The following is a 23,648-nucleotide window of genomic DNA, read 5'->3' as shown; positions in this document are numbered from 1 at the left end:
TCCTCATGATATTAGCATGTACTTCATGTGGCCATATGTCATGTATTTGATCATTTTTGCTTAAAAACTCAATCCTGTTACTTTCAGTCCTGTTACTTAAATGAAAAATAACAGGACTGAGTTAAGAGTAACAGGAATGAGTGGAGTCCTCTGTTTTGTTGATTTAATTGTGTGGATATTAATTGATATAATACTATTCACCTGTATCATGAGTTTTACAGTTGAAATTACTTAAACTGTAGATTTTTAGGATTAGTTTTACAGTGTGAATGCCATAATTGCAGGGAGCCAGTCCACCACGACGTGACTTCATCTTTTTGTCTTTCTCTTTCTTATCTTTTGTAGAAGATGGAGAGAACCTATACTTTGCAGGTGCAAGAAACACACACCTATGGCATACTGCAAGGGAAGGAGTGAAACACATCCCCAACCCTATCTTTTTCCCCCTTTTTTGTCTTTCCTTCCCTCCCTCTCCCCCCCCTCTCTTTTCCTCCCTCTCCTTCTTTCTCTTTCCACCTCCTTCACTGTGATGTACTACTATCACATAGAACATACCTTCAACACAGAAATCTCACTCACACACATGCACACACGGCCATGTACACACTCTCTTTCTCGCACACATACACACACATATGGACACTCAGTCCTGTTACCCAGTGTTCATTCCTGTTACAAAGTGCTCAGTCCTGTTACTAAATTTATTTATTTTTCTAGAAAAATAAAGTTAAACCACTGTTTTTATCAGTTTTGTTTGATCCATCATTTACACAATTGTTAAATAAATTAAATTATTTAAAAATATACAAACTTGAGGCTTTTGCTTTCTTTTAAATGAGAAAATTGCTTTGCGTTTTTTATTAAAATACACCTTGCCTTAATATAAAGTGATTTTTTTTGTTACAAATATCAATTATTTGAACACATAACCAACCATTTCTTTAAAATAAACACTTTCTTGAGGTGAATACAAAGGAATTAACTGACATGCTTTTAAACATGCTTTTTAAATGGCACGTGAGTTTTGGTAACAGGACTGAGAAAACATGCATCCATTTTCTGCTTTGAAACCTTGTAAAAACTTAAATAAAGTTGCCTGAGATTGACCAATACACATTTTGAATAGTTAAATGTGTGTAGTATTAGATTCAGTGTTGAAAAAAGTTAAAAAATAAAGTTTCATTTTGAAGAGTTACAACAAGCAAATGTCACCCATTCGGTGGAATGGCCCATAAGCACTTTCTGCACCACCTTCCTGTACTCTACAAAGTCCCATTTACACTTTTGACCTTGTCTGGGTTGTTTTCCCCTCACTTCATAATTCTGGGGTTTTATCTGCTTTGTTTATGTATGAGCAATGGAAAACTAATAGAGAAACAGTGAGCTAGTGCACATAATTTCCCGGTAAAGATAATTTATAAAACAGACTTCAGCAAGCATGGGTCTGCTATAGACGCACACTGTCAGACACGTAGCGTGCATTTGTTTTCTCAGTCTGGCCAGAGGAAATGAAAAGCCTTTGAGGAATTCTGACCGCTTGACTCTAAAGCAATCTCGGGCTTTCAGGTAATTCTTATTCACCATGAATGGAAACGTGACAGAGAGGTGTAACCAATTCCTTTGTGGGTCATTGTGGTGTAGGCAAAAAATAGAAAGTTCGCTGTAGTCTTCAAGCTCTGAGTCAGTGGTTTTTATAAGGTTGATTATAAAGGTTGGGAAACACTGTTTTGAAGTGCAAACTGGATTTTGTTTGCATGTAGAAGCGTGTAAAAGGAAATGGGAGTGTTTCTTGTCTTGTTTCAAAAGAGGGCACACCATTTTTAAAGGGTTAGTTCTCCCAAAAACTAAAAGAAAGTTAACGAGAGATGAGTAATTTTTTATTTATTTATTTAATTTTTTTGTGGTCAACATGCTGTCAATTGATCTTAACTTATATATTTCTTAACCTGGAGTATTCCTTTAGCTCCTTCCCCACCAGCGTTTTTTTTTTTTAAATGTTGCCAGCCAGCACCAGCATTTTTCATCATTTTCACAAAAGTTTCATGGCCCCCAGAATATTTTGTTGTATGAATATCTGAACATGCAATCAATCAAAACAGACCCTCTGCTTTTAAACAAAAAGTTATTCTAGCTTCATGAATTCTTTTTTTAATCTACATTTGAATGTGGCTGTTTCATTTAAAAAAAAAGCAACATTTTGAGCAAACTGAGAAAATTGCATTTTTGTCAAAGACTACGTCTGGATCGGATTCAGAACGATGATCAAAACATAGATGGAGTAGATCGAGTCCATTGACGCCCCCAACGCTTGCACAGTCCTATAGCTCATAGTGAGGTTCGACTCTTAAAAGAATCCTTCTTTTGAGCCAGTTCATAGGAAGTAACCGACTATCGAACTGAATTAAACTTTAGCTCCGAGGTTGATGACGCAAGACGCACAGCCAAATACCACATCCGACTCAGAGGCTATGTTCACACTGTCATTCCAAATCCAATTATTGTGTATGTGATTGGAATCTGATCTAAAATTAATGACTGTCCACATTGTGTATTGCAACTGTTCAGATCTGATTTGTGTGTCCATGCTGCTTATTTGTTTTCCGGAATATCTGCATTGGTTTCTATGGCAATGACGTTGAGTTGGTTGGTATATGCCAAAAACAACAACAACAACCGCAACATGGAGGGGTTTGCAATACAGATGTTGTCTTATTTACAAGATTACAAATTGCCGCCTTCTATGTTTTTGCTGCTGCCTCATAAGATAGGTGCTGCCTCAAAAACATAGGAGGCTGGTATAAGTGGCTTTATTCCGTGCTGTTGTCTCCGCAGGTCTTAAAACATGTCTCCGTTATATTGTCATTTTCTGCTCGTCCAGGACTTTGCAACAACACAACCTTGTTTCTGCAGCTACTTTCAGCATGTTTCCTATAACAACGTCTGACGTTTACGTTTTACGTGGCCTGAGAAAGTCACATTAACCACGCAAAATCCAATCAGAGTGATCAGACTGAAACAGATTTCCAGAAATGTGATTTGAATAGGATTTCAAACCACATATGAATGTAGCTCAAAACAGATTTTTAAAAATCGCATTTCATGTGATTTTTGGCCATTCACACTTGCTAAATCTGATCCGATTTCAATCAGATATGCACAAAAATTGGATTCGGATTGACAGTCTGAACGTAGCCTGAACTTAGCCAAAAAGAATCGAATGAGCCGGTTCAACCAACTGCCGAGGATTCTGATGGGTGAGTTGACAATACTATGCAAAACTGAGGCACGTACTGGAAATATGCTTATTATGACAACTGTTATTAAATAACATTTTATTAAAACCTGCAAAACCCTTTCTGTCGAGAGATGTAAATAAATTTTACTATAGTTTATTGTGCATGCAGATTATATTAAGTTGTTAAGCGAAATCAAGGAGTTTATAGGACTGGTTTATTCTTTCTATATACTTCAGACATGTAGAACATATCCGCCTTTGTGAATCAATATCTGTAATGTGTGCTGTAGGTGCGAAACTTTTAGGAATCTTATCCAAGATGTAGGCTACTCAGTATTGGTCAGTCGTATCCATAGACTGCAAAAAAGACATAAAGTGAATGAATGGTAACAATCAGCAATATGCATTCACAAAAATAACTTAATTTGAATGTTGATATAACATGACACCAAGTAGAAAGTAAATGCGTATCATTGCGTGATGACGTAAGGATCCAATGATTCGTTTTTTGAACCAGATCATTGAAAAGAACTGTCTGAAAGAACTGGTTCACAGAAATGAATCGGACTTTACATCACTAATACCTTGCCCTTGGTCGACATTTCATTCGGTAACATTTTGCGGTTTTGATTTATATGTTCTTTAATGCTGATGACTGCGTTATTTTACATATGCATCTGCTTACATATGCTATTGCTTGTTTCTGCTTCTTCTTCACCTGTGTTTTGATCCGGAGATTCAGCCGGAAAATTCTGCCAATGGCGGGGAAGTGTTGTCTCATAAATGATGGCAAATTCTGTCAATGGCGGGGAAAGAGTTAATCTGATAAGCAAATAAATGGCAAGAACTAGCGACAACTAAAACTATGAATTTGACTGAAATTGGGAACGTAAACTTGTCTACTTATATCTCAGGTATGCAAACATTCATGCAATGGCTGTATAGTAAAGTTTTTTTTTCTGAAAGCAGATTAAAAGCAGAAGCCTAGAATAGATTTGCAAAATAATGCAGGTATCACCTGAAACCTGTGTTCACAACTCCCTGCTGTTATGATGGTGCCATAGCAAGCCCTTGGGTTTTCCTACATTTACACCACACCCAGTTACAATGACAAACCATTTGAACTACAGAGGGGGTGGTGGTGTGCACACTCACCTGCTGGTGATCCCAATATGGGTGTGTCTCCATGAGCAGAAACAGAGCGGCTTTTACCTCACATGTCTAATAACTTACAGTTCACCTCCCACACTTTAGGTTTGTCAAACCACTCTTTGATCAGCAGAAAACGATGGAGAAATTCTCTTTTAGTCATTGACAGAAGACAAATACCTAAAGGCAAGTACATAATATCACCATTGAATCCCCACTATTTGTGATTAAAACAGAATCATTGCTTTGTTGATTGGTCATTTCAAGTCATATAACTCATATTACATTCTGTGCAATTACATAAAAAAAGGAAACTAAAGGAAAGGAAAATAAAAGAAACTGTAATGGTAGTTCTAGTAGATTTCTTCATAAACCATATGATTTATATAAAATTATCAGTGAAATAAAGCTTCATGCGTGAAAGCTGTCACCTATAAAAAAAAAATAAAATAAAAAAAAACGAACAACTTCCATGCATTTTTGAAAATAGACCCCAATTAGATAATGTCAATGTATTCAATTTTTTTTAATTCAGTCGAAATTGTGCATCGTTACATTGTGTGTGTCATCATTTAAGATGAGCACATCATGCTTTTCATCATTTTGTTTATAGACAAAATCTGTTTTTTGTGAAATGATGAATCATATCACTGACTGTGTTAGTTTAAGTAATTTTTGTTTGTGTTTGTGATGTCAGTAGGAATTATACAGCGAGGAATAGTAGCTGAAAAGATGAGTGTGTTTTCACACTAATGAGGTCAATCCTATTTATGTACCATCTGTGCATTTACATTCACTGAGCCAGAACGGTCAGCGCTGCTTTATCTCATCTCTATCTTTCTCTGTCTCCCAGATTCTCTTAATTTATCTATCCACCTCCATCCCTCCACATTTAATAACTACAGTGCATATTTCAGGGTAGTAAATGTATAAACAAAATATTATAGTGATTGCAAAGCTCAATTTTCAGCATCATTACTCCAGTCTTCAGTGTCACATGATCCTTCATAAATCATTCTTATATGCTGATTTGGTGCTTAAGAAACATTTCTGATTATTATCAATGTTGAAAACATTGTGGAAAGGATTTTTGATGAAAAGAATGTTCAAAAGAATGGCATTTATTTAAAATAGAAATCTTTTGCAACAAGGTAAAAGTCTTTACTGTCACTTTTGATTAATTTAATAGTATATATATTTAGTATATTTTTTTATTATAAGAGAGAGAGAGAGATTTAAATTTAATCCTTTCACCCACTACCATCAGATGCCAGTGATATTTGTTTTCACCAGCTTTGAGTTACATTCTGGATCACAATCATAAACATTAGAACTACTAAACATATGCACAGTGTCCAAATCACTTAATATATTATACTGTCTATATAAGTTAAGATTAGTCTTAGAAGCAAGAAGCAGATCTGATTTACAGTGTCAGAAACCCAAAATTGTTCTTCCATTTTAGCATCAATCTTTCACATTTCATCCTTCATTCTTCCCCACATTATTCTCAATATCTTCCTTATTCTCTTGTACTCTCCTCTCTCAGCTATGGTACCTTTATCATTGGTTGTGTTCTAAACAGTGTCTAATTACTGCACTTAAATCCTCTTAAGTTCCTTGTGCTATTTTTGCATAGGAGCACGGAGTTGTCCAACGTATCTTGACTTAAGAAAGCTTCTTTGTGCCCTCCCCATGCACACTCAAAAAAAGCATGAAGGACAAGTTAATGGTGATAGTGACCACATAACTCACAGAAGGCTAGCTCACTGAAGGGACGTACTCGGACGCTACAAAAAGGTGAGCAGGCAAACGTTTTGATTTAGCGGGTTATTGTGGGACCAAACTGATTTACTCATACAGTTACAGAATTCCTATTCTAGAAAGTCTATTCATCCTTGTATGCATCTTATATATTCTTATTTTCCTGTTTGTTTTGTTTTACAGCTTTAAGTGAGTCACAGTGTTATTTAACTAAAGCCTATGTAATTATAGGACTGAACATACTTTTGATGAGCGAGGTAACAGCCAAACAGACTGCATGAAGTCTACTTAAAAAACACCTATTCATTTGATTTGCACATTAAAAGTTAAAGCAGAATTTCTGTTTTTCTATTGATCTAAAGCAAGCCTTGGAGCTGGCTTTTTAAGTGGTTGGCTTTGATGTACTGTAGATGGCAGTTGTGTTGTCTACAGTACATTTATCTTAGAAAAGTATGCAAACTGTCATACCATGTGTATTATTCTGCATGATTCAACAAGACAAAGATTCAGATTAGACTGAAACAAAAACATTTAGAAAGAATTTGATAAAGCAATAATCAAGGTGGTTAAAAACAGTATAGCAAAGCCTTATTTAGCATAGCATCATCAAATTTAAACAAAGTTTTTGAGAAACTCAAGTAATTTAATGTTCTATAATCATAATCATGCTTAAACATGAAAATATGGGTTTAAAAAGGTCAATAGGGACACTTTTTGCCATTGAGATGAAAGTGAAACAAAAGGTGTCCTATCCTGAATTAACCCCTATATATATATATATATATATATATATATATATATATATATATATATATATATTATTATTATTATTATTATTTTATTTTTTTTTTTTTTTTTGAAAAGATAAAGTGAAGACATGGAAGACTATGATAATATCATGCTTTCATGAGTATTTTTAACCCATAATCTTGTGTGCGCAAAACAACTATCAAAGTTTTAAAAAGATAACAAAGAAAATGTACGCAAACCTCCGATGCAACATCACAGGATTCTAACTCTTGCCATCTGAGCCAAGGAATTGCATCATAGCTGTAATCTCAATTTGCAATCAGTGATTTACTGAGAGTAGTGAAAGGTACTGGTGCTGGAGGGGGTGTGAGTTCAGAGGCTAGCGGGGGAAAATGAAGACTCTGAGCTCTAGTATTAAGCTGCTAATCTGCTGCGGTGACGTCCACGCATTTGAAATGAAAAAAAAAATCTGTTTAATGTCCGACCTGAACACAAACAAATATCTACATTGATCATTTTAATATTGGCATTAGGGTGGCATCTAATTATTTTATGGTATTTCCTGTAGAATCAAATAGTAAGGTGCATTAAAAAGAATAAAAGGTAAACTGACTTAATCCAATTTAAAGTGCCAGGGTTGAAATGGGGAGTTGATGCATGTTCTGAATTAATCGAGGACAGTTCATGTGTCATTCCATGACATCATATCACCGACGTCCACTCGTGCAAACAAATTGGATCATGGGGTAACCTAATCTTCTTACTCCTGATAAACCTAATATCTTCCAAGAAAGAGTGATCAGGTTCGGCGCACAAAGACACTGTGCCAACATTTAAATTAAGGTTTGATGATATACTTTGTTAGAATTCAGTGAATTTATTAAATGTGTCTTGAGTGCCTTAAAAACGCCTAAAAATGACTGATAATGTCTATTGTTTTTTTGTTAGAAACTAGATATTAGTTTAGAGATGTATAACTTTTGTTACTTTTGTTGAAACCATTTAGAGAATTGATTTATTTTGTATAGATGTGATAGATATAGATGTGATAAAGATTTGATCTTTTCCCACAGATAATCAACAGATAAAAATGTCTGACAGAATCGTGGATGAGGAACCAGTGACTGTAACTCACACAGGTCAGTATGGCTCTTATTGTTTGTGTCATAGGGTAGGGAAAGTGATCTAATGAAGAACATTCAGAATGTGTGTGTGTGTGTGTGTGTGTGTATGTATGTATGTGTATGTATGTACATATATATATATAATATTGCACTGGGGTTTGTGAGAGGACTGCAGGAAGTTTGTGAGTTGATGAGAAAAGCTAATAATTAATTAAATCATAAAAATGTAAAATTAAAATAAATCATTTTAGAAAAAAATCCAATCAAAATAAAACACTAAAAATACAATTATTTATTAACCTGCATGACATGTGACCAATTACCAACACAATGTACATGCACATGCAAAATAATGGATAATGGAAATATTAATTAAAATCTCAGAAAATATTTTAGGTTAAATTTTGACAAAAACAAAAAGTTTGGGAATAGTAGCCAGCTTCCTGTTGTGAATGGCATTGTATTCTCTTGGATAAATCAAGGAATAGTGCACACATTCAACCCTGTGATAGGAGCAGGAAGCTTCGAAGCCTGATTATAATTTTAATTATTGAAATTACGGTGTGTGGACATTTACTCATCCCCCCCTCCCCCATATAAGCCATAAAGACTAAATAAATTCCTATAAAATATGTCTAACCTGAACTGATCTGATATCATCCACCATTGAAACTAAACTGACTATAGTAGGCTATATAACTTGTCTTTATGGTTGGCTATCTACGTATTGATGTAATCCAGTTAATTAATTTTTAGCATTTTCTTTTCCAATCATCTCCAGGACCAAAGGGTGTCATCAATGACTGGCGTAAATTTAAATTGGAAAGCATGGACCAGGAGGTTCTGCCTCCCAGCAAGAGAGAGCTGCTAAGACAGATGTCGTCTCCTCAAAAACCCAAAGACGTTTGTGTGGGTGGATTCAATCGCAAGGTTGCCCCTTCTGGCCATGATTTGAAAATAAAAATTAGCACTATGCATTAACTATGCATTTCTGAATCTGGTTGTAAAAAGTGGGGTCAAAGTTATACATTAAGTCTCCATCTGTAATATTAGTTGGGTCAAAAATAACTATAATGAAACAGGGTAAATTGTTGTCACTTTCTTGTCAATAGACATAAAATGCCAAAACCATGGTGGGGGGCTGTCTTTGGCATCAAATTGAAAAACCCTGATTTAATGGATTTGCTCCCAAATATAAATCCATATTTATTATGCATATTTATAGCAAGCTTTGAATTTCCCTCCTTCTCTTTCCCTTCCCAGATGAGTGCTCAGGAGTATGAGTTGATAAAGGAAGATGATGAGAAAAGTCTGCGTAAGTACCGCAAGCAGTGCATGCAGGAGATGCACGAGCGCCTGAGCTTCGGGCCCAAATTCGAGGCCGTATATGACCTTGACAGTGGCGAGGCCTTTTTAGAGGTCATTGAGAAGGAGCACCGGCTCACAGTGGTGGTGGTGCACATCTACAAAGATGGAGTGAAGGGGTGCGAGGCACTTAACAGCTGCATGGATTGCTTGGCCACCGAATATCCCAGCGTTAAATTCTGCCGCATTAATGCAGCTGCCACCGGAGCTGGCGAGCGTTTCCCAGATGAAGTTCTGCCCTCCTTGTTAGTGTACAAGGCTGGAGAGCTGCTGGGGAACTTCCTGGCTGTTACGCAGCATTTCAACGAGGAGTTCTTTGCTACCGATGTAGAGGCCTTCCTCAATGAGTATGGATTGCTGCCAGAAAAGGAGTGTGGCCCTGGAGCTGAGGAGGAGGAAGCAGATGTGGAGTGATAAAAGATGGCAAAAAGTAAGAATGGATGAAATGAATGGAAGGAATGTTTTTCTGAATCTGACAAGAATAAGTTTCATTATTCTTCAGTTAACATGATGAGATGCATCTGTTTGCACACAAAGCTCAACCTAAAGATCTCTTTGAGCACGGTAGAGAAAACTACTAAATGTTTTGTACAGTTTTAAAAGCAACATGGAATGGAATCAAGTCAAGAAAGATAACGACATATTAAACTATCATGTTTCCTCTTATAAACAAATAGACAACTGCATGATTGTGAAATAGACAAGAATGAATTAGTGTCATGTGGAATACGGTACATGTGATTGCATATAGCAAAAGATTGTGCAAATAAGAATGGCCCAGGATCGTTTTTCAGAAGCAGCAAAACATTATATTTTCTAATGGCTTCCAAACTGTGAGTTGCTTCTTAAACTATGCATGCCCATCTTTTTGATTTTCTGTATACAGAAATTTCATGAGGTTCAAGCAGTAATATTTGATTGTTTTACTTTTGGTTTGCACAAAAGTACTGTAAATTGGTTTGGCTGGTATTTTGCATAAACCAGGTGGTTTTGATGTAAACTGTATTTTTAGGCATACATAAATAAATGCAAATGGGAACATTCAGCATTTCCTCTGCCTGTAATATAGATTTAGTTAAAAAAAAAAAAAAATCTAGAATTAATTACTTAAACACATGCTCCACTTAAACACAAATTACATGTCACTCCAAAGAAAGCATTTGAAGAACAGAATCAATCAAGGAAGCAATAAAGTGAAAAAGAATTTGCAAATTTTTTTAATGTGGTTTGAGAAGCGAGACTGCACTTGCAGAAACACAATCTCTGGAACTGACTTTACTCTGACCTGCAGGTTCAAAAGTTCCATTATATATTAAAAGAATAGATCCATAATGCACATTTGCACAATTTCCAATAATCGTCCCATAATTTGACATGTTCTAATTATGTATTTGTGGGAATCTTCTTTTGAGTAGAGTTTCACAGTAAGGTCAATGATCAGGATTTAGTTGAACTCCAGATGAACCGTAGGTTATGGAGAAGTGAGCCAGCAAAAGACATGCATGCTACTGCTTTAAAATCTTGTATACTAAAGAAGCCAGAGCTTTTCAGTGATATCCTTTTTGTCGGAGTGGATTAAATTCCGCTGTTGTCTTAAAATAGGTGAGTCTGTAGAATGCTCAATATATGACTATTATAAGCCATACTGTCAAGATTATATGACCGGTGTGATCTTTTTTGATCAGCTTAGTCAAGTAATCTTATTAGTGGATTTAAAGATCTTATTTTGATTAGTGTCAAAATACGGGCTGAGTTTTTCATTTCATCATAGTTCAGAACAAATTCAACAGCAATTACAACAAAATTGCATCAGCTTGTGGTGTCGTGAAGCAATTTTTTTTCGTCTGTTCCTTATTTGAAAAAGACATGCAAACCAATTTAAGACTAACATTTTTTTCTCTTGAGGGCCAAGCCATGCAGACACACCCACAGAGGGCCTGCAGGGTTTGGTGATTTTGTGGTAATGTTGTGTCTCATGCCGAGCTCTTGCTATATCGTGCGACGAGGTCGTCTGCGCTTTGCACAAACATGTTCTGACAACATCTGCACCTGACACCATATCCTTTCTGCATGCGTGAAGGAGTAGCCCAAATCTCCAAGTCCTCATCTGGACTTCATTCCTAAGATGTGTTGTCACGGTTCATGGCTCAGACACTCCAAGACTAAAAGATTAAAGACGCTATGGCTACTGTAGCTTACATATAGAAACTATATACAGTATACTTTCACTTACAGATCTGAAACAAATTTTTACTGGTCCCTGCCAGACAGTGACTAAGCACATTCCACGCCCACACACACACAAAGATCTCATTCATGTTAGCTGATGTAACAGTTCGATCATGAAGCTTGGAGATAATATCTTTATGCCTGGAATTATGTATCATTTATTAATTGCTGGCATTTGTTTTTCATCTGATCCAGAATTATTTTTGCCTGTGAGGTAAGCAATAATATAACCCAGATAGATTCACAGGAATTCTACAGGGGGAAAAAATATGACAGAATGAATCATGCTAAACACGAGAATGAAACAAAACAACACAGTATAAAACATTGTAGAACTAGGCCAGGAAAAAAACAAGTGAGTAATGAATTACAGCAGAGATTATAATACTGAAACAAGGCAAAATATACATATACAAATATAATATATACACACCATTTCTTTGGTTTTCATAAGAAACACCCCCCCCCCCACACACACACAAAGATCTCATTCATGTGTAACAGCCCGATCATAAAGCTATCATATATATCATAAGCTCTGAATATAACGCCTTCTGGGAGTGACGCTGGAGACAAAGAGGGGTAGTGGGTGGACAGATATGATGGATATTAATGACAGGTGTAAATAGTGACATAGGTGAAGGGTTGGATGGAGGTGGAGTCGGGGGATATGAGGTCACATGGCTTTTTACCACTGCTTTGTGTGAACATTACAGAAGCATTCAACACCCACTCTTACAAACACATACTTGAAAACTTCCTACCCTCTTCTTACTCAACATCTTATGTAGCTTTGTCACGCAAGGTGAAGAAGTAGTTTATTTTCCCCATATGTTGCTAGGGAAACCAAGATTTGGGGATAAAACATGCAATATATCACTGAACAAAAATTCTAAACACACAAAACATTTCCATTAGAAAAGGAAGCACACAACGGCACTATTGTTTTTTTATTAGTATTGAAAACAGGCAACTATTGGCTCTGTGTTTAACCACCAATGATTTGAATCATAAAAAACAAGACTTTGTTATTTCGCTTTTGGTGCAGTGATTATTAATGCATTGGCACTATAGGCAAAGCCAGCAACAAAATGGATAAAGCGTTTCCAAAACATGAAATGAGGTGTGCGGTCTTGAGACATTCCCACAGGTTTAGAAAAGGTGAAAGAGAAAGCATTGCTTGGCTGATTCAAGGTTAAGGCTGCATAGCAAAGAGAGGCGAGGTTACACTATCTCTCCACACAGACAGTTTTTCTTACTGTAAATAATATCCAGTGCCTGAGGGGGCACTAAGAGCATTAACAACTATTATGTTTTCTTGCTTCCATTTGAAAATTCCATATTGATTAATCATTTGTGGTCACATTGATGTGTTATGACTGGTCTAAGGAATGGAAAAACTGAAAGGAATTGAAAGAGACTGAAAGCAAAGGCAGAGGCATGATGCTTTTCATCAAAGGAAGCCAAGTCAAGACTGTAGGGGTAAATGGGGTAAGATGAGCCAAGTAGAAATGAGACAGAGGTAAACAAACACATCTATGTTGTAGTTATATATTATCAACTAGAAGGGATCTGTAACATAAGGCCATATACATAAATATGATTTATTAAAAGTGACTCATTTTGGCCCAGGTTACGTCAAGGGGTCAGTTGAGGAGTAAATTAAACAATTTAACAACATAATTATTAGGCTAGGTCTACAAATAAATGATAAAAATGATAGTTTTAAAACATATAACTGTACAAATTATTCTTATTGTTTTATATCAATCCATAAATCAACAAAAACATTTTTACTTTTAGAATGTTTTAATTATTTTGCGCATTTCATAGTAGTGATATAAGATATTACTCATTAAAACTTATGGACAGTAAGTAGAGTATTAGGGAGACAAAAAAGAACAAAAACGGAATTCAAACAGAGAGAGAAGTGTACAACAAGTCGACAACCACATGCTTATTCAGATTTTACCGCATTACAAATATTTAAACTAAATTAACAAAAATGGGCAAACTAAGGCAAAGGTTGTCCACGAAAAACTGTTATCCAACCATCAAGATAGACTAAACTTACACTGGCTCACTATGCTTTGGTTTTGTTTTTGACCTCGAACGTACAGGTGCTGGTCATATAATTAGAATATCATCAAAAAGTTGATTTATTTCACTAATTCCATTCAAAAAGTGAAACTTGTATATTATATTCATTCATTACACACAGACTGATATATTTCAAATGTTTATTTCTTTTAATTTTGATGATTATAACTGACAACTAAGGAAAATCCCAAATTCAGTATCTCAGAAAATTAGAATATTGTGAAAAGGTTCAATATTGAAGACACCTGGTGCCACACTCTAATCAGCTAATTAACTCAAAACACCTGCAAAGGCCTTTAAATGGTCTCTCAGTCTAGTTCTGTAGGCTACACAATCATGGGGAAGACTGCTGACTTGACAGTTGTCCAAAAGACGACCATTGACACCTTGCACAAGGAGGGCAAGACACAAAAGGTCATTGCAAAAGAAGCTGGCTGTTCACAGAGCTCTGTGTCCAAGCACATTAATAGAGAGGCGAAGGGAAGGAAAAGATGTGGTAGAAAAAAGTGTACAAGCAATAGGGATAACCGCACCCTGGAGAGGATTGTGAAACAAAACCCATTCAAAAATGTGGGGGAGATTCACAAAGAGTGGACTGCAGCTGGTGAACTGTCAGTGCTTCAAGAACCACTACGCACAGACGTATGCAAGACATGGGTTTCAGCTGTCGCATTCCTTGTGTCAAGCCACTCTTGAACAACAGACAGCGTCAGAAGCGTCTCGCCTGGGCTAAAGACAAAAAGGACTGGACTGTTGCTGAGTGGTTCAAAGTTATGTTCTCTGATGAAAGTAAATTTTGCATTTCCTTTGGAAATCAGGGTCCCAGAGTCTGGAGGAAGAGAGGAGAGGCACACAATCCACGTTGCTTGAGGTCCAGTGTAAAGTTTCCACAGTCAGTGATGGTTTGGGGTGCCATGTCATCTGCTGGTGTTGGTCCACTGTGTTTTCTGAGGTCCAAGGTCAACGCAGCCGTATACCAGGAAGTTTTAGAGCACTTCATGCTTCCTGCTGCTGACCAACTTTATGGAGATGCAGATTTCATTTTCTAATAGGACTTGGCACCTGCACACAGTGCCAAAGCTACCAGTACCTGGTTTAAGGACCATGGTATCCCTGTTCTTAATTGGCCAGCAAACTCACCTGACCTTAACCCCATAGAAAATCCATGGGGTATTGTGAAGAGGAAGATGTGATATGCCAGACCCAACAATGCAGAAGAGCTGAAGGCCACTATCAGAGCAACCTGGGCTCTTATAACACCTGAGCAGTGCCACAGACTGATCGACTCCATGCCACGCCGCATTGCTGAAGTAATTCAGGCAAAAGGAGCCCCAACTAAGTATTGAGTGCTGTACATGCTCATACTTTTCATGTTCATACTTTTCAGTTGGCCAAGATTTCTAAAAATCCTTTCTTTGTATTGGTCTTAAGTAATATTCTAATTTTCTGAGATACTGAATTTGGGATTTCCCTTAGTTGTCCGTTATAATCATCAAAATTAAAAGAAATAAACATTTGAAATATATCAGTCTGTGTGTAATGAATGAATATAATATACAAGTTTCACTTTTTGAATGGAATTAGTGAAATAAATCAACTTTTTGATGATATTCTAATTATATGACCAGCACCTGTATATCGAGTCCGGCAGTGCATGTCTGAGAGTAATGTTACATCTCCCTCTTGTGTTCACTTCTTTGTACGACCCCCTACAGTCTGAGGAATGAACATCATCATACTTGATTGTTTTCTTTTAATTCTGATAATAATCGACATAATAATTTTACTATTTTAACTCTTCATTGTTTTTTTTTTGTTTGTTTTTTTTTTTTTTTTTTAATTCAGTGGCTTTATGGGTTATCTTTCAAGTTTAGATTACCTTCCAGACAGACATACGCAGTTGTCACGTTACTTTTCTCTTCGCTTCTCGGGCTGGACCAATCACAGTCATTTGTGATTACTAGAAGGGGCGTTTTTAAGAACCAACAAGATCGGATTTTTGTTTGTATTTGAAGAATATGTCTTTTAATTTGTGGACGATTAAAAGATTATAACGTGGTGGGGTACAAATATCTCCAAAATGAATATAAGAGCAATGAACATGCACTATAAGCGACTGGCGATTTAAGCCGCTCAAGCGCCTTCTGGCGGACGAGTTTTCGTAATAGGAAATAGTAATAAGCACGTTTACGTTTGACGGTGAGGAGGAGGAGTCATTGGAACGAAAAAATGGCGGCTGTGTTGCAGCAAATATTGGAGCGGTCGGAGATAGCGAAACTCCAAAAAACTGTCTTGACTAAATTAGAGAAGTACATTTCTGACCAGCAATGTGAAGTTGATTGTCTGAAGGCACAACAGGAGCAATATCGTGTAGATAGTGGTAAGGCTATGTTGTTTTAATGGATGTAAACAGTTCACAGCCACGAACGAAAAATTCATGAACGAGGCCTGGGTTTTATTATCTTTATCTAAACTTTATATTCCCCACTTTAAAATATTGTTCTGCAAACTATATGTAGTGAACATACGTTACACTTGTTAAATAGATTTTTAGTCTAACAGGAAATGTCTGCATTTAGTATATTTGTTTGTTTGTATGGATGTTGATTCCTTCTGTTGTGTTATCGTTTCATATAGAACAACAATATTTTGACATCGAGAAGAAGTTCGCTGAGAGTCAGGCTCAGTTTGTGTCCCAGACCCAAGAGCACCAAATACTGAAAGAAGAGTTTTGCAAATTGGGTATGCACGTGGTAATCAACTGCCTCTTCTTTGATAAAGAATAACAGACTTAATGTTGTATTTGTACTCGTCTTTTTACAGAGGAAGAGCTGAAATGCATACGAGAGAAAAATAAGGAGCAAGCGTCTTCATACGCCAAACTAGAATCACAGCAGGTAACGAAAGATCGTGTAACGGGTAGAGGAGAAGTCTGTCCACTCTTGAATTTTGTGATGTTGAAGAATGGTCAAATTGTGCCTTTTTTGTGCAGAATGAACTTTCTAAAGCCAAAGATGAGCTTGAGGCGGAAAAACGAGAGCTTGTACGGACATTGGAAAGAAGATCCCAGGAGATGGAACACCAAAGCGGTATTTAATAAGAATTCTTTAATGAACATTAAAAACTAATTTTATGGCAGGTGCTTGTTTACATACCAACATTTTGGGGCTAGATTTTTTTTTTTAAATGTTTTTGAAATAAGTATCTTATTGCTTTGAGGGAAAAAAAAACACACACACGAAAAGCAACATTGTTGTGAAATATTTAAAGTATAATTTATTCCTTTAACAAAGCTGAATTTTCAGTAGTTATTAATCCAATTTTCAATGTCACGTGATCCTTCAGAAATTCTATTATGCTGATTTGGAGCGCAAGAAAGTCTTATTTATCAATGTTGAAAATGGTTGCGTTTTCATGAAATACATTTTTTCACTGCATTTATTTGAAACAAATTTAAATTTCTTTAAAAAACATTACTGATCTGAAAAATTTGAACAGTGTTGTATAATTCACACATTTTATTTTATTTATTTATTAATTTTTTAGAGGATCTGAAGCATCTTAATGATAGATTGATGGAAGTCAATGCAGAGAAGATGCAGCTTCAGCTAAAACTGGATGGGTCCGAAGCCTCTGAGGTCTCAATCAAGGTAAGATTGAAAGAAATCCAACTATTTTTATAAGAATGCATTGATCTAATACCTGGATCAGTTTCTGCACCAATATTGAAAAGGTGCATTTGTGATTTTTGATATGCTGTTCATCTTCCAGTATAAAGAGAAGCGAATGGAGCAGGAGAAAGATCTACTGCAGGGTCAAGTAACCTGGCTGAACACCGAGCTTAAGGCTAAGAGTGAAGAGCTGCTGTCTCTTTCACGGCAGAGAGGCAATGAGATACTGGAGCTCCAATGCAACCTTAATAATAAGGAGGATGAGGTACTGCATAAGCCATTTTCTATAAGTTATCAGTAATGTTGTCTGATCTGGTTTGAAATGTGTTATTTAATGTGTGTCTATGTGTGCTAATCTCTGCATGCCTGTGTAGATCACCCACCTCCAAGATCAGGTGACCAGTCTGAAAGCGTCCAATGAGAACCTTCAGAGGCAAGCAGAGGAAATGATCACCAAGATGAGAGAGGTTAGACAATGTTATCCATCGCTGTAGTTTTTGGCTGAATGGGGTTTCAGAGTTCTTCCTAATCTGTTGGACATGTACTTTTAGGCTAAAGAACAGCAAGCCAGTTTGGAGGAGAAGTTCAGTAATGAACTCAATGCCAACATCAAGCTCTCAAATTTGTATAAGGTGAGTTTTATTTTCTTGAAGATTTTAAGTATATGATCAAAAGAGTGACTGAATCAGAATAGCATGTTTTTCATTTTAAAGGCAAATATAATTTTTCTTTGTGATATTGCTAAGAATTACTGTTCGAGTTCTGTTGATGATTCGCAGGGAGCAGCAGCTGATGCCGAGGCCAAGGGTGAGGAGCTCAGCAGAGCAGTTGAGGAACTTCACAAACTGCTTAAAGAGGCTGGAGAGGGTAAGCGACTTTAATGGTCCTTAGTGTTGTCAAAACGCATGTGTCTGACCAGAAAAGAAAACTGACTGATGCTTATAATCAATGGGCCTACAAAGACGATGTCTTTTTTTTTGTAGAAGCAGGTAGTGTTAAAAATACTCTACTGTTCAAGTTTGGAGTCAGTAAGATTTTTTTAGTTTTGTTTTTGAAAGAAATTAGTACTTTTGTTCACCAAGGATGCATTAAATTGATTTTTTTTTTTTTTTTTTTTTTTTTTTTTTTTTTTTTTAAACATCAATCAGTTTCCACAAAAATATTAAGCAGCACTTCACTATTGTTTTCAACATTGATAATAGTGAGAAATGTTTCTTGAGCACCAAATCAGAGCAGCCAATTATAATGATTTCTGAAGGATCTTGTGACACTAAAGACTGGAATAATGGCTACTAAAAAATCAGGTTTTTCAAGAATAAATTATGTATATTAAAATAGAAAACATTTAGTATTGCAATAATATTTCACAACATTATTGATTTTATTGCATTTTGGTCAAATAAATGCATAAGGGACTTCTTTTAAAACATTAAAAAAAAAAATCCTATTGACCCCAAACTTTTGTATAGAAGTGTGTGTGTATATGTGTGTGTATATATATATATTTTATTTTATTTTTTTTTTATGGGAAATGTTAGTCTTTATGCTTGTCTTCATATGCCCATTACAATGTCCTGTCTACTCTGAATAGCACACAAAGCTCTGGAAGTGAAGATGGCAGAGCTGGAGGATTGTAAGGATAAGGAAATCGCTGAACTGAAAGAGAAAATAAGCAGCCAGGAGAAAGAGCTGGAAAATGCAAATGAGCTGTTGTCTGACACCAAACACAGAGGTTAGCATCATCATTGTATTTCCTTACCTTCTACAGGGATGTGATTTTTCCATAGTTATACGGATTTCCATATTTTTCGACCTGAAAAGAATGACCCACATGAATTGCGTAAATCCGAGAAAAAGGATGGGCTGTTACAGTATGATGATTGTGAAATGGCCTTAAACAATTACTAAACTACAATTACTAAATTGCTTCTGACAGTGTGCATGAACTTGCAGCGCCATCTGCGGGACACTATTAGCATGTTAGCCGGGGTTCAAAGCAAGTAATAATAGACGTTGAATCAGTGTTACTTGCCAGTTGCCTGGTAACTTTTTTTTAAATTTTTTTTATGAATTTTGACAATGCATGGTTGTGAGAATGTGATATGGCTTTGTGCGATCATCAAATTTCAGTGGTTGTAATGTATTAATTATATATTTATATAGTCTGAAACTGCATGTTTCAGAGCAAACTCTGTCATTTTCAGCACTGTTCATTTTTAGTTTCGATTCACAGTAAATGCTACTCTGCAAGTGCTGTGTGTTTGAGTCACTTACAATGTGCCTTTGAGAACGCATCATGCGCCAACCATCTTCCCAAATGCGTAATGAGAATCGATTATAAATCTGTTAAGGTCTCCCTGCAGATTTCCCCCAAAATAAAAGCTCTGGTTTAATGTTTGAAAGCAAAGAAAGTAAGTTTTCAGAAATCAGGTTTTCCTTGATCACATGCCTGCTTCTCACCATTCCAGGAACTACTTCAATTCTTACAGAGGAGCATGTGACAACGATGTCCCCCACTGCAGCTGCAGTTGCCAAAATCATCAAACCAGGCATGAAACTCACAGAGGTACTGACCTACATTCTGATATTTGTGATGCCAATGCATAGTTCATGTATAGAAGTTAACTTTTTTAAATGTTAATATACATTGTCCTATTTTTATGTAGATATATACAGCATATGTAGAGACTCAAGAACAACTACAACGGGAGAAACTAGAAAACAAACGACTGCACAAGTATCTGGATGACATTGTGCAGGAGATGGAGGCAAAGGCACCCATCCTGAAGAGACAGAGAGAGGAGTACGAGCGCATGCAAAAGTCTGTTTCCAGTCTCTCTGCTAAACTAGAGCAAGCTGTCACGGTAAGGACGGAGGAGTCAGAGTTACTACATATCACACTGCCAATACATGCTGCCTGATGATTGCTTTGCACTTACAAAATCAAATCTATGACTGTTCTTGGTTTTTCAGGAGGTCCACCGCTTGCAGAAAGAAGCAGATGAAGGCAACAAACGTGCATCTGTGTTGGAGAGAGATAACCAGAGGTTTGAGGTGCAGCTGGCTGACATGGCTCAACAGGTAAGGTCTAATGGCACAGCTCAGACATCAGTCCCTTATGGGAGATCAAAGGTTTTATTTGCTAACCTTAGTTAACGTGAACTAACAATGAACTATTCGTCTACAGCATTTATGAAATTTAGTTCATGTTAATTTCAACATTTACTAATACATTAAAATTGTAATTTGTATGTTTACATTTAATGTACTGTGAACTAACGTGAACAGGAAAATTAACTAATATTAACAATAGTTAATGTTGTCAAAATATATTGTTCATTTTTAGTTTGTAAATGCATTAACTAATGTTAATAAATGAGACCTTATTGTAAAGTTTTACTAAATTTATAATCCTGTTGCTTTCACATCATCATCTTAGGTGCGGGTTCTCCTCATTGAGCTGGAGGAAGCACGTGGTAACCATGTGATGCGTGAGGAGGATGATGTGTGTTCGGCGGACGTGAGCAGCACTTCAGAGGTGATTTCTCAGCACCTGGTCACCTTCCGCAGCGTTGAAGAACTGCAGCAGCAGAACCAGCGTCTCCTAGTGGCTCTCAGAGACCTCAGTGAGGCAAAGGAGAAGGATGAGTTGGAGGTAGACACCATGAAGTAAGTGTTTTGTGTGGATCTGTCAACCTAATATCAGATTAAATATCGACGGAGAAAGCATAATGCTGAGTGTGTGTGTTCAGACGCAGTGAGGTGGAGAAATATCTCGAGGATCTTCAGCGTGAATTGGAGCAGCTGAAGGAAAAGAGAGCTCAGGACCTGCAGAAGGTTGACACTGTGGCACGACAGAGGGACATGTTCCGCATGCTTCTGACTCAGGCCACTGGAGTATCCTTCCCACAGGGTAACTATTTTTTAGTTTATTGACATGTTGCTACACAATGTTGCCTAATTTTATATCATCAGTGTAATCATTGCAATTATTATGAATATTTGAGATTGTGCAAGATGCCTTTTTGTGAAAGTTTCACAATGATTGATTGAACTTTTACTGTGACAGGTGCTGGTTCTGAGGAACTTATGCTGACCTCCACTCCCCGCCGTTCTCCAGCTGTCACACCTACTGCAGGCACCCCTACAGGACTGGTTGCCTCGGCGATAGAATCTACTGAGTCAGTAGAGGCCAAGGCTGCACTGAAGCAGGTAGATAATTTGAATATAAAGTTCAAAAGAACAGCATTTATTTGAAACAATCTTTTTTGTAACATTATTAATGTCTTTCTCACTTTATCAATTTAATGCATCTTGCTATATAAAAGTGTTAATACTTAGAGTATAAATTGAACCCAATATTAAAGTTTAATCAAATGTTTTATGTGTTTGATCAGCTTCAGGAAATCTTTGTGACCTATAAGAAGGAAAAAACTGAGTCCGAAAAGGCTCTGATTGAGCAAAGTGAGAAACTACAAGATCAAGTGACTGAACTCCGCTCTGAAAACACCAAGATTTCCACACAGCTGGAGTTCACCTCCAAACGGTATCCAGTCATACAGTCTTTTGGTCCTTGTGTTTTTTGTTGTTGTTTTCCCCAAATGTAGAATCCTTGATTTGTCTTTGTGGTGTGTGTGTCAGGTATGAGATGCTCCAGGATAATGTGGAGGGCTACCGTAAGGAGATTGCCTCTCTGAATGAGAAGACTCAGAAACAGGCTGCAGCAATTCAGCAGAACGAACAGACCATACACACCCTCACGCAGGATCGGCGAGCAACAGCCGAGAAACTCACCATTGTTGAGGTGTGTTGTTGTACACTCAAGCACAGGTTTCTCTGATGACTGTTAGCCCAGTCTAAATTGAATTAATCATCTATGTCTCTATTTCAGTCTGAAGCAGAGAACCTGCGTAAAGAGAGAGACATGCTGAAAATGGTGGAGATCAGACTGACCCAGGAGAAAGAGATCTTCCAGGCCCAACAGCTCGGCCAGAACATGCTGCTGACCAACCTCAAATCAATACAGGTGACAAGTGCTTTTTAGAATCATCTCAAACTATGGTACAGACTCAGTCTCACAAAGGATGTTTTGAGAACTTGTCGATGATTTTTGCAGGCAACTTTAGAGCGCTCAGAGACTGAGACCAGACAACGGCTGACTGCTCAGATTGAGAAGCAGGAGCGAGAGATTGCTCAGCTCCAGAAGAGACTCGAGAATGAGGTGGAACAGAAGCACCTGCTGACACGCAATCAAGACGTGAGGGACACCGTTCTTTTGCTCTCTCTTCTCTCTTATTTCGTCCTGATTGGTAACTTGGCTCATTTGCATCTCTTTGACATTCCTCTGCATTACAGATGCAGCTGATGGATGCTAAGAAGCAGCTTGAAACACAAACAGCCCAGCACCACAGGACAAGAGAACAGCTTAGTGCTGCTCAACTTGAGCTTAACAACCTGAGGCTGCAGATCAGTAGCGGGGAGAGCCGGCTGGTGTCCCACACGGTACATACGGGTAAGAGACTGTGCTCATGATTAAGCCAACATGGTATCAGAGCACTTCACATTTTATTTTTGCTTAGTGTACTTAAAAAAAAAAAAAAAAAAAAAAAAAAAAAACTCCTTCTAAAGTTGTTTTTTCCGTCTCCAGGCCTGCAGGGCAGTGAGGGGGACATGGAGGCTCTGCGTGCCCAGCTGAAGCAGGCTGAGAACAAGGTAGAAGAGCTGGCCGAGCGACTGAAGAACACTTCTGCCAGTATGGAGCAGTACAAAGCCATGAGCCTTAGCCTGGAGGAGTCCCTAGATAAAGAGAAACAGGTGGGTGGGGAATGATAAAAATCACTGTGCTCTACTCTAACACACCTCCCATAATAATAAAGACAATATGAAACTGGCCATGGGACATTTTAATAAAGTAATGGGGTTAACTTTGATATTTTTATGTTTGATTATTTTGTAGATTTGTCCTTTTTGGCTTTCCCCTTTTAGGTAACCGAGCAGGTGCGTTCATCTGTGGAAACCCAGATGGAATCTGCTCAGGAGCAGTATAAACAGCTGGAGCAGAAACTTCTAGAAATGGACAAGGAGAAGCAGAGCTTGCAGGAAGAGAAAAGCAAAGCTGTTGCTGCTGTGGAAGAAGAGGTAATGAATTCCAATTTCAACTATGCTCACTAGATCCTTGACCTTTCTGATTTAAAGATGCCATATTATATACAGTTCATGTGTTTTCAAACTGCAGTCTGGGGGGGCTTCAAGGAAGTGCTA

General features: G+C 37.2%; 2 protein-coding genes across 6 annotated transcripts in view; both read left to right on the top strand.

Moving 5' to 3' along the window:
- The first annotated feature begins 1,433 nt into the window (after nucleotides 1–1,433).
- Nucleotides 1,434–10,599, top strand: pdcb (phosducin b). 3 transcript variants are annotated; one of them, XM_051874702.1, is made up of 5 exons: nucleotides 1,434–1,566; nucleotides 6,024–6,184; nucleotides 7,972–8,037; nucleotides 8,804–8,931; nucleotides 9,286–10,599. In XM_051874702.1, exons 3-5 carry the CDS (start codon nucleotides 7,989–7,991, stop codon nucleotides 9,799–9,801), a joined length of 693 nt encoding a protein of 230 aa, XP_051730662.1. In that variant the 5' UTR covers nucleotides 1,434–1,566; nucleotides 6,024–6,184; nucleotides 7,972–7,988; the 3' UTR covers nucleotides 9,802–10,599. The 3 variants fall into 3 exon arrangements, with proteins under 3 accessions (XP_051730662.1, XP_051730660.1, XP_051730661.1); XM_051874700.1 differs by having other exon boundaries at nucleotides 8,804–8,952; XM_051874701.1 differs by lacking the exons at nucleotides 1,434–1,566; nucleotides 6,024–6,184 and adding an exon at nucleotides 7,212–7,741 and having other exon boundaries at nucleotides 8,804–8,952.
- A 5,295-nt stretch (nucleotides 10,600–15,894) lies between these two features.
- Nucleotides 15,895–23,648, top strand: part of tprb (translocated promoter region b, nuclear basket protein) — a 20,387-nt gene continuing 12,633 nt past the window's right edge. For 2 of the 3 annotated variants that reach the window (XM_051874358.1, XM_051874357.1), the window contains exons 1-23: nucleotides 15,897–16,096; nucleotides 16,354–16,458; nucleotides 16,540–16,613; nucleotides 16,709–16,805; nucleotides 17,263–17,366; nucleotides 17,488–17,652; nucleotides 17,762–17,854; nucleotides 17,939–18,019; nucleotides 18,167–18,254; nucleotides 18,979–19,119; nucleotides 19,856–19,953; nucleotides 20,054–20,251; nucleotides 20,361–20,468; nucleotides 20,827–21,056; nucleotides 21,140–21,300; nucleotides 21,457–21,599; nucleotides 21,785–21,933; nucleotides 22,029–22,191; nucleotides 22,279–22,413; nucleotides 22,504–22,644; nucleotides 22,743–22,899; nucleotides 23,035–23,201; nucleotides 23,373–23,525. In XM_051874358.1, the coding sequence (XP_051730318.1) occupies nucleotides 15,946–16,096; nucleotides 16,354–16,458; nucleotides 16,540–16,613; nucleotides 16,709–16,805; nucleotides 17,263–17,366; nucleotides 17,488–17,652; nucleotides 17,762–17,854; nucleotides 17,939–18,019; nucleotides 18,167–18,254; nucleotides 18,979–19,119; nucleotides 19,856–19,953; nucleotides 20,054–20,251; nucleotides 20,361–20,468; nucleotides 20,827–21,056; nucleotides 21,140–21,300; nucleotides 21,457–21,599; nucleotides 21,785–21,933; nucleotides 22,029–22,191; nucleotides 22,279–22,413; nucleotides 22,504–22,644; nucleotides 22,743–22,899; nucleotides 23,035–23,201; nucleotides 23,373–23,525 (3,102 nt within the window). In that variant the 5' untranslated portion in view covers nucleotides 15,897–15,945. Of the gene's footprint in view, nucleotides 16,097–16,353; nucleotides 16,459–16,539; nucleotides 16,614–16,708; nucleotides 16,806–17,262; nucleotides 17,367–17,487; nucleotides 17,653–17,761; nucleotides 17,855–17,938; nucleotides 18,020–18,166; nucleotides 18,255–18,978; nucleotides 19,120–19,855; nucleotides 19,954–20,053; nucleotides 20,252–20,360; nucleotides 20,469–20,826; nucleotides 21,057–21,139; nucleotides 21,301–21,456; nucleotides 21,600–21,784; nucleotides 21,934–22,028; nucleotides 22,192–22,278; nucleotides 22,414–22,503; nucleotides 22,645–22,742; nucleotides 22,900–23,034; nucleotides 23,202–23,372; nucleotides 23,526–23,648 lie in introns of all 3 variants that reach the window. The other variant, XM_051874359.1, reaches the window with a different exon arrangement.

Source organism: Ctenopharyngodon idella, chromosome 20 (assembly GCF_019924925.1).
Source record: "Ctenopharyngodon idella isolate HZGC_01 chromosome 20, HZGC01, whole genome shotgun sequence".
Classification (NCBI taxonomy): Eukaryota; Metazoa; Chordata; class Actinopteri; order Cypriniformes; family Xenocyprididae; genus Ctenopharyngodon; species Ctenopharyngodon idella.
The sequence above is the reverse complement of the archived record's forward strand: the minus strand, read 5'-3'. Positions and strand labels throughout refer to the sequence as shown.

Excerpts from the sequence above, each read along its gene's own strand:
- pdcb (XM_051874700.1), top strand. The coding sequence starts at position 7,989 with ATGTCTGACAGAATCGTGGATGAGGAACCAGTGACTGTAACTCACACA. Across the intron at positions 8,038-8,803 it reads AGTGACTGTAACTCACACAG|GACCAAAGGGTGTCATCAAT; the intron begins GTCAGTATGGCT and ends AATCATCTCCAG. Across the intron at positions 8,953-9,285 it reads TGGGTGGATTCAATCGCAAG|ATGAGTGCTCAGGAGTATGA; the intron begins GTTGCCCCTTCT and ends TTCCCTTCCCAG.